Below are 15924 nucleotides of genomic sequence, written 5' to 3' on the forward strand. Positions count from 1 at the left end.
CTCCTGGATTACGTCTTGCATCCGGACTTGCTATGACCTGGCAGGTGTCTCAGCACCGCACCTCACCGCTCACTCCACGAGGGCACAGGCTTCCTCGACGGCTTTCCTGGCGCAAGTTCCGATCCAGGACATTTGTAGAGCAGCGGTTTGGTCATCAGTCCACACATTTACAGCTCACTATGCACTAGTGCAGCAGTCCAGAGACGATGCTGCTTTCGGATCAGCGGTTTTGCACACAGCAATGTCTCACTCCGACCCCACCACCTAAGTTGGGCTTGGGAGTCACCTAATGGAATGGATATGAGCAAGCACTCGAAGAAGAAAAGACGGTTACTCACCGTTGTAACTGTTGTTCTTCGAGATGTGTTGCTCATATCCATTCCAAACCCGCCCCCCGTCCCCACTGTCGGAGTAGCCGGCAAGAAGGAACTGAGGGGGCGCCGGGTCGGCTGGGGTATATATTCAGCGCCATGAAGGCGCCACTCTAGGGGGCTCCACAGCCGACCCGCCGGTGTTGCTAGGGTAGAAAATCTTCCGACGATCGTGCACGCGGCGCGCACACACCTAATGGAATGGATATGAGCAACACATCTCGAAGAACAACAGTTACAACGGTGAGTAACCGTCTTTTATGATCATAACAGCTTGGTGATTTATTTGCTATTTTTCCACCTATTTTAAATACAGAGGTCTTTTCCATCTATTTCTCCACTGTCACTCAATGCAGTAGTGTTGCAAATGATGAGGAATAAAGATCAGAACCCAGATATGATTAAAATGGAACCTTCAGCTTCTCTTAAGACAGACAGTTGTGGTAAAGAGTGATAAGCAAAGCTATTTCAAAAGAGGTTTCTGTGATGACCTCAATTTTCCAATGTGCTGACTCTCAAGGTAATTAAAAAAGACAGAGGCCCCAGTGAATGTGATTGAATCTGGCATTTCATAGATGCTTCCAGCATAGATTTTTGAATGACTTTAATTATACTATAATGCAACATATTCTGTCATAGAGTTTTACTCTCTATTAAAGGTACTATTTGCACTACTATAGTTAAAAGTTCAGTTAGTATTTCCATTCTGAACCTTTATTTTCAGACGTTTACAATTCTGTTGTAAATATTCATGCCCAGTTTAAATTTGTCATGCATTTTTTTAATGACTAAGCAAATTTTTCTTTACTGAATAGAAGACATTTTAATTTTGGACATTATAAGTTATAAAAACTTACTTGTAAAACCTCTGAAAGTTAGTTGTTTGTGCATTGTGTGTGTGTGTGAGTGTGTGTGTGAGAGAGAGAGAGAGAGAGAGAGAGAGAGAGAGAAGTGCTAACTAACAGGCATAGGACCATAGAGTCCTAAAAATGTTTCTATGTTATGATTACAAATGTATACTTATGTTGTAACCTATAAATCAATCAAGACTAACCAAAACTTCATACAAAGTAATAAAAACAAAAATAAAGACATTTACTCTCAGGCATGAACGAAAAACTTGACCTATGTTAGCCAATACATATATGTTAGGCGTAATATCCACCACATTAATGGGTATTATGCAAAAAGTTACATTATGCATGAATGGTATGTTCTAGCACAGGTTGGGATATACCTCTACACCCAGCTGGTTTGCAAAGTGGTATCCAAAACAGAGATAAGAAAAGTATAGAACAAAACAACAAGTTAAGGAATTGTTATGAACTGGTGGGTTAGATTTTAGTGTTGAGTAAAGAATTTTGTAGCTTGTAAAATCATACTATAAATATTAGTAGCTGAAATGTATATCTTTGACGCATACCTTCTATGGAAGGTAAACATGCTGTGTGATAAGATTTGCTTCCTGGAATCAAAGTATGTATGTCTCCTTTTAATAGTGTACTGCTTTGTCTTTAGACAATAAATTTGGCTAAATCCAGTTATTTGGTCTCAAACATTGTTAAGAATGAACCGTGAGTGTAGTCAAACAAGTGACTCCACCTTTTAGTCAATACCTACTATATTTGTTAATTCATATTTAAGATGATACAGACTGCAATTCTTAATAAAGAGCCTACTAGACAGAGCTATGCGGGTAGTTTATAGTTGTCAAAAATAGGCATAGCTCAAAGTGACCGCCCCCCACCACATGACAAGAAGATAACTTGTAAACTAAAAAGTTTAATAAATATCTCTAAAATAAGAGAGAAAAAAGATTTAATTCCTCACTGGAAAGAGAGTCTGAGATTGCATCATAGATTCCATGGCAGCAGAACTTCAGGACATGTATCAAGGGGACAGTGCTTTGAGGCATTTGTCCCTGGGATTGGCAGCTCTAGACTATCTCCATGTCTCTACTGGATCAAACACAACTCTGCAGTGAGATATGCTACTCAAGGAAAATCAGTAAATAGGCCTGTTTTGTCCTATGTTGTTCTCCTTCTATCATGACAATGGTGGACCACAAAAAACTCTTACCTATATGAAATGAATGTTTAATATTCACTCACGTTATCAAATGCTCTGAATACCTCTCAAGAAATAACTAAAAATAAATAGCATTAAAATAGGACCTAGTCAAGCATGTGTGAGACAGTGTTTAAAAATATATTCCAAGAGACTCTGAAAAGGTATTGGGAATATAGCTTTCTGATTGAGACGAAATATTAGGCAAGAGTTGAAGAATAGCAATGAAGCTAGAAAACTCAACCCCACTTAATAAGTCAGTATTTTACTATTATAATTAGATTAATTAAAAAAAAACTGCATAACTTGTAGGCCATAACAGAACAAAAGAAGTATACTTGGAAAAATTCCTTTCACATTAGAACTCAAAGTCTTTTCAAATATAATCAATGTGCAGATGTAAAATTGGTACCCAGCTTCTAACAGAGACAAATTGAGGTATTTCTTAATTACATGGCCAGAAGTGGTGTCCCTGGAAAGATAGAAAATACCAGCTATTTTAATTAGCCCTTTTCATGGATTTTATTAGTGCACTAAATGAAGAGAACAGAATAATTCAAACTTCCATAATGAAGTACTTCATGTGTTTTTTTAACCAACCTGAGAATGAAAAAGTATATAAGCATGAATATACAGCAAGCAAATTAATGCCAGTGTTTATAAAAATTATACTGCAATGGAATTGTCTCACCATCAGAGAACAGAAATGCTATACAGTTACTGAGACACAATTGTATAATTACTTTTCAGTTATGTAATTCATTCCATTGTGATTGGCTGGTGTTTCTAATTTGCATTATGACAGCAAATACAGATCTCTGTACTTTGATTAGTTGAGAGCCATTATTAGGCAGTTGGCATGTAGACATTTGTATTACTGCAATAATCAAACAGGTTTCAAAGTAGCAGCCGTGTTAGTCTGTATCCGCAAAAAGAACAGGAGTACTTGTGGCAGCTTAGAGACTAACAAATTTATTTGAGCATAAGCTTTCGTGAGCTACAGCCCACTTCATCGGATGCATAGACTGGAACATAGAGCAAGAAGATATTTATACATACAGAGAACATGAAAAGGTGGAAGTAGCCATACCAACTGTAAGAGGTCAATCAACTGAGATGAGCTATCATCAGCAGGAGAAAAAAAACCAAAAACTTTTGAAGTGATAATTGAGATGACCCATAGAAGGTGTGAGGATACTTAACATGGGGAAATAGATTCAATTAGTGCAATGACCCAACCATTCCCAGTCTCTGTTCAAACCTAAGTTAATTGTATCTAATTTGCAAATTAATTGAAATTCAGCAGTCTCTCTTTGGAGTCTGTTTTTGACGTTTTTTTGTTGCAAAATTGCCACCGTCAAGTCTGTCACTGAGTGGTTAGAGAGGTTGAAGTGTTCTCCCACTGGTTTTTGAATGTTATGATTCCTGATGTCAGATTTGTGTCCATTTATTCTTTTGCGTAGAGACTGTCCGGTTTGGCCAATGTATATGGCAGAGGGGCATTGCTGACACATGATGGCATATATCACGTTGGTAGATGTGCAGGTGAACAAGCCCCTGATGGCGTGGCTGATGTGATTAGGTCCTATGATGGTGTCACTTGAATAGATATGTGGACAGAGTTGGCATCGGGCTTTGTTGCAAGGATAGGTTCCTGGGTTAATGTTTATGTTGTATGGTGTGCGGTTGCTGGTGAATATTTGTAATAATCAAACAATGATTTTACAAATCACTCTCTCTGGTTAGCCACTATACAGCCCTCTATGTGTTTCCCTCAGAATTCTTATCTATATGTTCATAAAAACATGACTACTTCAGTTTCTGATCCTATCCCCACCCTATTACCCATTTAACTTATACAAGCATATAACTGGATTACAAAACAACATCATTTTACTGGCCGGGAAAGGGGCTAAGCCTTCATCCTTGGGGAGGAAATACTAAGAAGAGTGCGGTGGGGGCCATATTTGTTGTGAACAAATTTGTTGAGTTCTGATAGCAGCAGCCAATCACAGCAGATAGATTTACAGTAATTAAATACAATGTGAGGGGTGATAAAATACTTCAGCATAATCATATCCTGAAGTTATTATAAAGTGTACAATTACTACATCTTAGGCTAATATACATCTATTCCCTTGGTATCTTTTAGCCTTAGATACAGACATTTTCTCAAAACAGGGAGCATCCTCAAGTTATAATTTAAAGATTCAGAGGAAAGTCCAAAACAATATCTCTTGTTAAAAACAGGGCTAGAATTTGTCTGGGAAAATATTGAAACCTCTTCAGAATATCCCGAAGGCCATTAAGAATTCATAATCTGGAAAAACAACAAGGAGTCTGGTGGCACCTTAGTCTGTAAGGTGCCACCAGACTCCTTGTTGTTTTTGTAGATACAGACTAACACGACTACCCCCTGATAATCTGGAAAAATAACTCAATGGTTAAATTTATAGGAATTTCTCAGATATCTTGATAACATTTTATGTGTACAATATACTTATAATAACACTTTGACAAATGTTCAACTCTCTGGAATACTGAGAACATTATTATTACAGTTAATAATTATGGTGATATTAAAATCTAACAAAAGCGTGGAGCTGTGTAGGTCATATAGTCTCACCTCACTTGTGAGTGTGGATATAAAAGTCTTGGACAAAGTACTGGCAGAATGCCCAGAACTGATTGCACTAAAAGTGATTCACTCTGACCAATAGGATTTACGCTCAGAAGGTCTACTTGTATGGCTCTAAGACATCTGTTTAAAGGCCAATATCAAATGAAAATTAGTTCTGACTGTAGATGTTAGGTAACTATCTTATTGTTGCCCATAAGGTTGGATAAGCAGACACACTGATAAACTATAAACCCTGATAAACAGCAGGGAGAACATACAGAGTAGACAACTCTGTCTGTGGTTTGAGCATTGGCCTGCTAAACCCAGGGTTGTGAGTTCAATCCTTGAGGGGGCCACTTGGGAATCTGGGGCAAAATCAGAGTAGACAACTGTTATCCTAAAAACTGAAGCATCTCACACTCCAAAAATGTGAATGCCTAGCTCAGATAAATTATGTTGAGATTTATAAAGGATTTGTATATCTAAATGTAACAGGTGAAAAATTGTCTAAATATTACTTTAGTATTAGAAAACTAAAAATAATTTATATCATAGGAAGAGAACAATATGCCTTACAATGACAAGCTCTAAACATGAGCTGTATGTTATTTAGGGATATAAAGTATAAAAGAAGTAGAACACCAAAGTACTATAAATTATAAAAGAAAAAAGTATTGGCATCACAATGGAGAGAATGTTTGAATTCTGACTCTAATTTTGGGAGAACTGGGGCATCTGTTTCCTTCTCAAGGTAGAATTTCTCTCTCTCTGCATTTAAAAGGATAGAACTAGAACTACTTAAATGAAGAAGATTTTTGGTCTGTGTTATTGCAGTTTTTATCAGCTTTTATCTAATTTGAAAGGTGGGATTAAAAACAGGTAATGTGCACTGTAACTAGACACTCTCTCTACCACTTTTCCTTCTTACTGGGGGTGGGGAGGGGTAAAAAAAGTGAACCCACCCCTCCTTTTCTTTCTCAGTGAGACTTATGAATGCAGCCACTTAATCTGGAAAGGACTCCATTTGTATTGCTTCACATTTCTAAAGCAAACAGGATAATGAAAAGACAGACACCAAGGCAGGAGTAATGGCACTGCCCTGTCTCCATTATTTATCAACAAGAAGATACGGTCTAACAAACTTGTCACTTCTTATCGAATAAATCAGTCTCTTTTGAAATTCAACACTAGGGCTACAAATCCAGGAGACTGTGTAATTGAGAAAGCCATTTGTGTCAACATTGTTTACTTTGATGCACTAAACCCTAATGACATACACAGAGAACAATGAAGGAGGTCTCAATGCATATGCTATAAATTGAAGGGTATGAACATTAAGTGCTTTGAAGTTATAACACCCTTGACACACAGGGCCCCGCATACATTTGAGGCTGATGGTTTTTCTTCAAGTCTCAGTACCTCTAATACTTGCTACACCCTTAACAACTTCATATCACATTAGCCTGTGTGACAGCCTGCAGAATATAATCATTTAACCAGAAGAACCACTAGGAGGATGAAGAGCAGAATATTAATAAATTAGACTCTAAAAAGGCATTATGATATTTGAGGTGAGGGAGTAAGTGATATTTTTATAGCTTGGTCCCTACCAAGATAATCTGAACAGGAGGTACAGATTTAAATTTGGAATAACTTGATGCCAAAACAATGAATAACAGAACTTGTAGACTTTGGAACAGTTTCTGATCCCACTAACTCAATATACTGAACGTGGACAACTAGTTGGGATTTTAGTCATTCCATTTGAGCACTGACAACTCAAGGTAACATTCTAGAGCTGAACCTGTGCTTTTAGTTGGCATGGCCAACTCACTAAACAGGTAATACAAAGGATATGCTCATCTATGAAGGTCAGCTTTTCAGTACACTTCAAGTATCTTGTTTCAGAGTAGCAGCCGTGTTATCTGTATCCGCAAAAAGAAGAACAGGAGTACTTGTGGCACCTTAGAGAAGTATCTTGAAGGCTCTTCTTCAAATTTAACTGTCCAGTTTGGAAGTTCAGCCAGTAACATGAAGAAAGACCCATGAACCCTAAAGATTTTCTCTTTTTTCCCCACACCCAAAATAGTGATCAGGGTAAAGAAGGAGCCCCAGGAATGAAACCACAGAAGAGGGAGTCCGTCCTGAAGCAGCAGACTGGAAGTGAGTGAGTGAGAAAGATAGTGTGGGTGGGGGGAGTTCTCTCTTTCTTTCCCTCTTACCCTGATCTTTGACATAGATATTTAAAAATTAAATATAAGACTATCACATGCTGAATGTAGAATGAATTTATCTCCTCACCACAATCCACACATAGGATTTACTTTGGCTAAAATACCCTAAAATTCACAGCAGTGTGTGTGAAGGAACAATATCCCAGGATTAGGGAGATCTGGAACATAATAGGTGCAGAACTCATTCAAAGTAATTTTCTCGCCAGAAGATACTCCTTAATGCTACAGAGCTGGACTTTTTTATGTTTAAGTGGCCAGTCATCCTCTCCTTGGGCTGTTTGGCTTGACTGAGAACCACCACATACATCCTTCAAAGACTGCATTTCTGCAGAGGTTTTCTATTGGCTTGTGCCAGATACCACTGTGGAGGCCATTTTTTCCCTTGTACAATATTTGGCCAAAAAAATCTTGACAACATAACTATTGGGCGGTGATGAAGTATTTTTTTAACTTAATGCAGATAAACAACTTCTACTATACTGTAATAAAGAAAAGTGTAAATGTTATTTTAAGTGTTCCAAATAAAGTCAAGTATAAGTTTAGATGAGGGAAATTAAAAGCTTTAAAACACACCAGTACATTACTTTAATGATCATGAATATACACCAATGATCAATCTCAGAAATTCATCTCTAAGTGAATCCTCAAAATAACAGAACATAAATAACATAAATAAGTCACAAAGTAGAACGAAAAGGGAATAATATTACCAGCAATTACTGTGAATATTGTTGGGATGCCCTACACATTTATGTTTACCTAAAAGAAAATGTGAATATCTGTAGAAAATTATATTTTACATATAAAACATATATATTTTTTATGCAGAAGTTCTTACCTAAGCGGTTTAAAAGCCTCTGCTCTGACAAGTGGTGTCTCTACAGAGTGTTCAAAAAGGGCCCCTTCTGGCCCTGAAAGACAGAAAAATACACCATTCCAGTATCATAAATTTAATTTCCATACATTAATATCAAGGCAGATATATTAAAAATATGTTTAAAGTTCTGAGTCCAATACCGGAAGAAGAAGAAAAAAGCAAAGTGAAGAGTGCAAATACAAATCCCCAAAAATGAATACAAAATCCTCTTGAAATGTACAAATAAATTGTTGAGATAGTTACAACAGTGACCCCTGCATATTCAAATAGCTGGGTAGGATTTAAATGTGAGATTTGCATTAAAATTAATAGCAGCTGAATAACTAAAGCCCCACAAGTCTTTTGAAAATGTTTAAGTCTTATGCAATACCACAAAAAAAAAAAAAAAAAAAAAAAAAAAGATATTCAGAGTTTGGACTGAAATTTCTTCTCGGGTATTGCAGCATACTGTATGGTAAGCAGTAAGTAATATCACCAATTATTTAGACTTTCCTATCTTTAGACTAAATTGGTTAGTAAAGCACAGACTTTCAGCATTAAGAAAAAAAACAGGGAAACACCAATTTTAACCATAAATTTAACCATTTAAACCTTAGTGACAGACATTTATTATAACTTGTGAATGATAATCATAAGAGTAACATGAGTTCAAGACAGTAATCCCTGAATAATAATCTCATATTTCTGCAATGCTCTAACAAAAACAATCTGGTGGCAGAGACAAAAAAGAAAGGTTACTCACCTTGTGCAGTAACTGGAGTTCTTTGAGATGTGTGCCCCTGTGGGTGCTCCACTTTAGGTGGCAGTGGGTCCTGGTGCCATTGATTGGAGATTTATGGTAGCAGTGTCTGCGCGGGTCGCACGTGTGCAGTAGGCGTCTCATGGTGTCATTGGTGCCGTGTGTAGCGCATGCATGACCCAAGCCCTCCTGTTCCTTCTCTACCACAGAATCCTCACTGCGAACTCTGAAGTAGAAGGGAGGAGGACGAGTAGTGGAGCACCCACAGGGACACACATCTCGAAGAACTCCCATTATTGCACAAGGTGAGTAAGCTTTCCTTCTTCTTCAAATAGTGTCCCTGCGGTTGCTTCACTTTAGGTGACTGTAGAGCAGTGCTCTTCTGAGGGCTGGGGGGACTTTGGGTTCATTTGAGTCATTGAAGTAAGTACTGTGAGGCCCACTATGGCATCAGCCTGTGTGACTCCATAGTGATTTGTGAATGTGTGGATGGAGGCCCAAATGGTCGCCTTACAGATCTCTTGTACTGGAACATTATTAAGGAATGCTATTGAGGTTGAAATGAACCTAGTAGAACGTGCTCGAATGTGCTCCAGCGGTTCTGTATTCCGGATATGGTAGCATGTTTGAATGCATGTGGAAATCCATTTGGATAATCTCTGATTGGATATAGCGTTGCCTTTCAAGCGCTCGGTAGTAGAGATGCTAGCGTCCTTCTAATGTTTAGAGTGTGTAGGTCAGCTTCTGTTGGAGTACCATGAGGCTTAGGGTAGAATGTCGGTAGGTGAATAGATTGGTTCATGTGAAATGCAGAGGTTACTTTCGGTAAGAATTTAGGGTGTGGACGTAGCGTGACCTTGTCCTTGAAGAATGTTGTGCATGAAGTGTAGGGATATTAAAGAAGGTACTATCAGTGATTCCCCCAAGTGACAGTGACCACCTGATAATTTGTCCCCCACACTTTAAAATCCAACAGTTTCACCAAGTACAAAAATCTCTTGGGTTTTCTGTTAAAACTTGTAAGCTACTGTCTGTGGAAACTATTGATTATATCTATCCTGTGAAAGATACTTTATTACTATGTAAAACTTACAAACAAGTTAATTGACTTTGTTCTTGAAGTAATTGATACAATGTAAATAAACACTATAAGCCGCTAAGTGACTTTCACTTCATTCAGGGGCTCCTAGGACAGACCCCCACCCTCTGTGATTAAAGGGCCGGGAGTCTCAAATGAATTAGCACACACCCCGAAGCTCCTAGGACAGACTCCCACCCTCTGTGATTAAAGGGCCGGGAGTCTCAAATTAATTAGCACACACCCTGAAAGTGGTGGAGACAGTAAATTAAAATATGGTTAAGATATGGAATGTATGCTGATGAATGCTTGATATACATGAATGGTTAGGGAGGTGCCAGCCTAGAAAGGGAGTATCCATCGGCCGAAGAATGTGTCAAGTGGATGACCAGAAAACCCCCGAGGGTAAACTGGGATCCACCCCATCACCTGGAAGAATGAGAAACACAAACTTTGGACAGTTTGGAGCCACCAGGAATGTGCCCAGGAATGTGCCATCTGCTGATTGAGTCAGCAACAGCAGGATCAAACAGCTCCCATAGACTGACATAGGAATTAATTCCTAGAAGAATGGACTCTCAAGACTGATGACTTGGAGTCTCTGGTTCTGCTGCCAACCTCCAGGAGCATCAGGTGTATCTGACACAGACTTGGCTTCATCCTCATGACCAAGTTACCTGGCCAGTAACTTGGCATGAGCAACTTCTAGGCTGGTAACTATAACACCTATACAGAACTTGAATGAATGATTGTGTGAATGAATCTATCTCTCTCTATATGTGTGTGTATAAGGAATAAGTAGTGATAGGAATAAGTAGTCAAACAATGTTGTTTACTTTTATCTTTTGCTTTACCATTATATTTACAATAAATGTGGCATCTTTGCCTTATCCCTCTTAATAAGATCCTGCTGGTTTTTATTCTATTGGTATAACAGGAGGATCTGCTATGAGCGCCCCATCTTTCTCACCCTTCTGGATGAGGTAATGGCAACCAGGAATGCTACTTTCATCAATGAGTGGAGTAATGAGCAGGTGGCTAATGGTTTGAATGATGGTCTGCTGAGGCATTTCAATACCAGGTTGAGGTCCCATGTTGGTGTAGGTCATCACACGTCTGGGTAAACATTTATTAGACCCCCCGAGGAAGCATTTTGTATTTGGGTGTGCAAACGTCAAAGTTCCATTGAACTGTCCATGGAATGCTGAAATGGCCACAAGATGGACTCTGATCAAGCTCATTGTTAAGCCAGTGCTTTTCAACTCCAATAGGTATTCTAAGATTAATGGTAGTGGTGCTGAATCACTCGTCAAGTGTCTTCCTTGACACCAGGTGGAGAACCTCTTCCGTTTATGAAGGCAGGTATTTCTCATAGTCAGTTTCCTGCTGTTTAATAACACATGTTTAACTTGTTCCGAGCAGGTTATTTTATCATGGTGGAACCATGCAGGAACCACACCTGTAGGTGGAGTATTTCCAGGTTCGGGTGAAGAGTGTGACCATTGTGTTGAGACAGCAGATCCACCCGGCGAGGGAGAGCTCACGTGGCGCATATCCATGCATAACAAGTAAGGATACCAGGTCTAGCTGGGCCATTCGGGACTATAAGGATAATTTTGTCCCTGTCTGCTCGTATCTTGTGTAGCACGCATGATATCACTGGTATTGGTGGAAACACATACATGAGTTGTGCCTCCCATTTGATGAGGAAGACATCCCCTAATGACCATAGTCCCAGTCCTGCTCTTGAGCAGAACATCGCACATTTGCGATTTGTCGACAGATTGATGGTGGGAGTGCTCCACCGTTTGAAGATTGAACTCAGGTACCTCTCCATTCATCTCCCATTCATGATCCTGAGAGAAATACCTGCTCAGTGTGTCTGCTGTCGCATTCTGACATCCTGGTAGGTAACACGCTGAGATGTTTACATTGTGTTGTATGCACCAATTCCAAAGTCTCATGGCTTCTGTGCATATGATGTGAGTGAATGTGAGCGAACGTGAGCGAACTCCTCTTTGCCTGTTGATGTAGAACATGCAGGCGATATCATCAGTCATAATTCAAATGAATTTGTTCCATATATGAGGTAGGAAATATCTGCGGACTGCTCAGAGCTATAGCAAATTGATGTGCAGTTGAGTCTCTCCTGGAGACCATTTGCCCTGTGTCGTGTGTTGACACATGTGAGCACACCAACCTATCAGTGAGGCATCTGTGTTGATCACTGTTTTCGAGGGTTCCTGTTGGAAAAGAATACCCATACAGACATTTTGTGGCCTTGCCCACCATTGTAATGAGTTTAGAACATTTGGTGGAACTGTGAGCTGGTTGTGTAGGTTGTATTTGCTTGGTATGTATACCGTGCTTAGCCAACCTTGTAGGCATCACACATGTAGTCTTGCATGTCATACCACGAACGTCATGGCCATCATGTGTCCTAGTAATTGTAAGACGGTGCAAACCTGAACTTGAGGACTGGCTTGTACATCTGAGATGAGGTTCGTGAGGTTTGTGAATCTGGTAAGGGGTAATGATGCCTTAGCTTCTATGGCGTTGAGGTGTGCCGTGATAAAATCTAGTTCTTGGACCGGGTTTATGGTTGATTTCTGTTCATTTATTTGTGGACCCAGCTCCCCGAATAGTGTGATAGTGGACTGAACTGCATCCATTGTGTCTTGTAGAGTTGGGCCTTTGATAAGGCAATTGTCAGGTAGGAGAAAATCATTATTCCAAAATCATTATTTGTGTAGATGTGCCACTACCACCGCTAGAGTTTTGGAGAAGACTCTTGGTGCTGTGGATAGGCTGAATGGTAGTACTCTGTATTGGAAGTATAGTCTGTATGAATCGTAGGAATTTCCTTTGAGCAGGATGAATGGTGATATGGAAATAAGCATCTTGGAGGTCAAGGGCTGAAAACCAGTCACCCCGTTGTAGCACTGGGAGTATTGTACCCAATGCGACCATCTTGAACTTTTGGGATCTGATGAACTTGTTGAGCTTCTGCAGACCCAGGATGGGTCTCCATTCCCCGCTCTTCTTCTGGGTCAGGAAGTAATGGGAGTAGAATCCCTTCACTCTGAATTGTAGGAGTACTTGTTCCACCGCATCTAGTTGTAAAAGATGATCGACTTCTTGTTGTAGTAGGTGCTCGTGAGAAGGGTCCCTGAAGAGGGACAAGGAAGGGGGTAGCGTAGGTGGGCAGGAGGTAAAGGGGATAGTGTATCCTGACTTGATAACTTCTAACACAATTGGTCTGATGTCATTGGGGCCCAGATGTGGCAAAAGGGCCGGAGTCGATGGACAAAAATTGGGGATGGGTCGGGCATGAGTGCTGTTTCATGAGGAGGTCGTTTAAACCCTCAACCAACTTTTCAAAAGTGCGGTTTTGGAGGTGCTGATGTGACAGATTTCTGTTACCAATCTGCCTGAGGCATCAGGTGATCAGGCTGAGGCCACAGGATCATTTGGGGAGGAGATGACGAAACACACCAAGTGTCTAAGTTTTAAAGCTTTATTAATAAAATAATAAAATAGCAGCGGTGAGTGTTGGGCCTGCTCCCACATCACTCAAAGGAAGCAAGAAAGCGTTAGTACACCAGCCCTAACCCACTTTCATACTCACACATGCACGAACCGAGGCTGGCCATGCCTGGGTGTAACGTAAGAAGAAAAGTGGCAGGGGTAGACAGGAGTTCTTGCTGCGTGCACAGGTCGTCCAGGGTCCGCTGTGATCTCCGCCTTGCTTTGGCTCTCGGGAGGGTTTTAAGTCCTGGGTTCCTTTGGAGGTGTTCCGTTCAGGGACCTCTGCTCCTGATGCTCTTTGTATCAGTCAAAACCGGCTTTTTGTGGTCTCCTCAACTTTCCCAAAACACACCGGCTAGACTTTGTTGTCCTCTTTGTATTCCTCCGTGCTGGCCTTTGCTTGTCTCACTCATTATGGGCTGCCTCTGCAGGTTTGTTCAGCTGCATCTTTCTTTCTCACGGCTGGTTGGTGGATTCTTTCTCGTCTTTCTCGGCAGGCAGCCAAACGTCGGCTGTGAGCTGCGGCCTTGGGCCAGAGTTGGTGCCTTATCTTCTGACTGAGCGAGCAGGAGTGTCGATTTAACCCATTCTCTGCTTTTTTCCTTCTTTCCCCTCTGGTGTCTCACTCCCTGCTAGGAAATCTTCCATTCCACACTTACACCTTTGACCTCCGCCCCTCCCCAAAATGCCTTGCGATGCTTACAACCGTGTTAGCAACATACAATGCTAATCTACCTCCCCATGGGACCCTCTGAGGGAGGGAGTCCTTGGGCCTGTGACACTACTGAGAAGTCAGCGCCTGAGATTGAGGTGTTCGGCGGCGTTGTGATTGTTGATGCTGGTGTTGGTTATCTATGGTTGCTGTTGTTATTAACTGTTGTTTGAGGAGTCTCTAGGTCTCAGAAATGGTTGGTATCTCCTTCTCTTTGCAGGGGGGAATGTAAATCCCCAAAGTGCGGCACGTGGCCTGAGAGTCCTTCATTGAATGAAGCACCTCGTCCATCTTCTAGGAGAAGAGTTGTTCCCAGTCGAAAGGTAAGTGCTCTACTTTTGTCTGGAATGTTTTTGGTATCCCTGAGGCCTGAAGCCATGAGGCTTGGCGCATTACTACGGCTGTGGCCGTCGTTCTGGCTGCCATGTCTGCTGTGTCCAGTGCCGCCTGAAGGGCTGTTTTGGATATGAGCTGGCCGTTGGTGACAATGGCCTGGAATTGTGTCTGTTTTTCCTCTTGGAGCTCAGATGTGAACTGGGCAAGTTTCCCATAGTTGTCGTAGTTGTATTTGGCCAGTAGTGCTGAATAATTGGCCACTCGAAACTGAAGGATGCTGGAGGAATATACTTTGCATCCGAACAAGTCAAGTCTTTTGTGTTCTTTGTCATGGGGTGTAACCTTGAAGTGTGGCTGTCGGTTACAGTGATTTACTGCCTCGACAACTAGGGAGTTGGCAGGCAGGTGCACAAATAGAAAGTCTGCCGCCTTGGATGGTACGTAATATTTTCTATCTTCTCTTTTGCAGGTGGGTGGAATAGAAGCAGGTGTCTGCCGGACTGTCTCTGCGGGATCCAAGATGGCCTTGTTGATGGGAAGGGCAATCTTGGAGGTAGATGTGGGTTGCAGTATTTGTACCAGCTTATGCTGGTTTGTCTTTACCTCCACTAGCAGGATGTCTTGGCTTTGCGTGACTCTCTTGAACAGCTCTTGAAACTGTTTAAAGTCATCCGCCAAGGTTGGCGGTGGGAGCATAATCGCCTCATCTGAGGAGAAAGATGAATTGTGTACAGGAGATGTGTCATGGTCGGTGCCCGTCTCTGTGTCCTCTCCTGCTTTCTGTGTCTCCAAGGTTTATGGTGTGGGAGACGCTGGGTTAGAGCGCAGTTCATGTCTATGTCCTGTGGACGATCTAGAACACTGACCCCTAGATGAGCTCCATGGTTACCAATGCACCCACTGCACTGGGAAAACCATAGGAGAGTACATCCATGGGGGTCCACACCATGGTTGGTTCATCTGGTGTCTTGGACAAATGTGGATCCACGTTGATTGGTAGGCCTTAGGTGGGGAGTGACATGGAGATAGGGGTACTGTCCCTGCATCTACTCCTCCTCATCACTGCAGAACCACGCCATGTCCTGTGGGCTGTGATCTCCTCTGGAGCCTGTGGGGGAGCCCTCAGCACCGAGTATCGGTGAATGTGGTGCCAATGAGATTTCTAAATCTCTCTGGTTGGTGCCGATTTCTGAGTAGTCAGTGCTGTGGGTGCTTTCCCTTTTGTTGATGGAGTTGGTGCCGACTGGTGTTGTTGTTTAACTGCTGCCATTGGTGTTGACTTGGTGGTGTCTACCAGTGCCGACTGAGTTGTTGGTGCTGGGGGTGGAGGCATGGTGCCTGAGACACTTGGTGCCGAGTCCT

General features: G+C 41.3%; 1 protein-coding gene across 3 annotated transcripts in view; it reads right to left on the minus strand.

The window, feature by feature from the left end:
* SGCG (sarcoglycan gamma) overlaps window positions 1-15924 on the minus strand; it is a 186589-nt gene that overhangs the window by 39050 nt on the left and 131615 nt on the right. For all 3 annotated transcript variants that reach the window (XM_054015446.1, XM_054015447.1, XM_054015448.1), the window contains one exon: window positions 8131-8203. In XM_054015446.1, the coding sequence (XP_053871421.1) occupies window positions 8131-8203 (73 nt within the window). The remainder of the gene's footprint in view (window positions 1-8130; window positions 8204-15924) is intronic.

Source organism: Malaclemys terrapin, chromosome 1 (assembly GCF_027887155.1).
Source record: "Malaclemys terrapin pileata isolate rMalTer1 chromosome 1, rMalTer1.hap1, whole genome shotgun sequence".
Classification (NCBI taxonomy): Eukaryota; Metazoa; Chordata; order Testudines; family Emydidae; genus Malaclemys; species Malaclemys terrapin.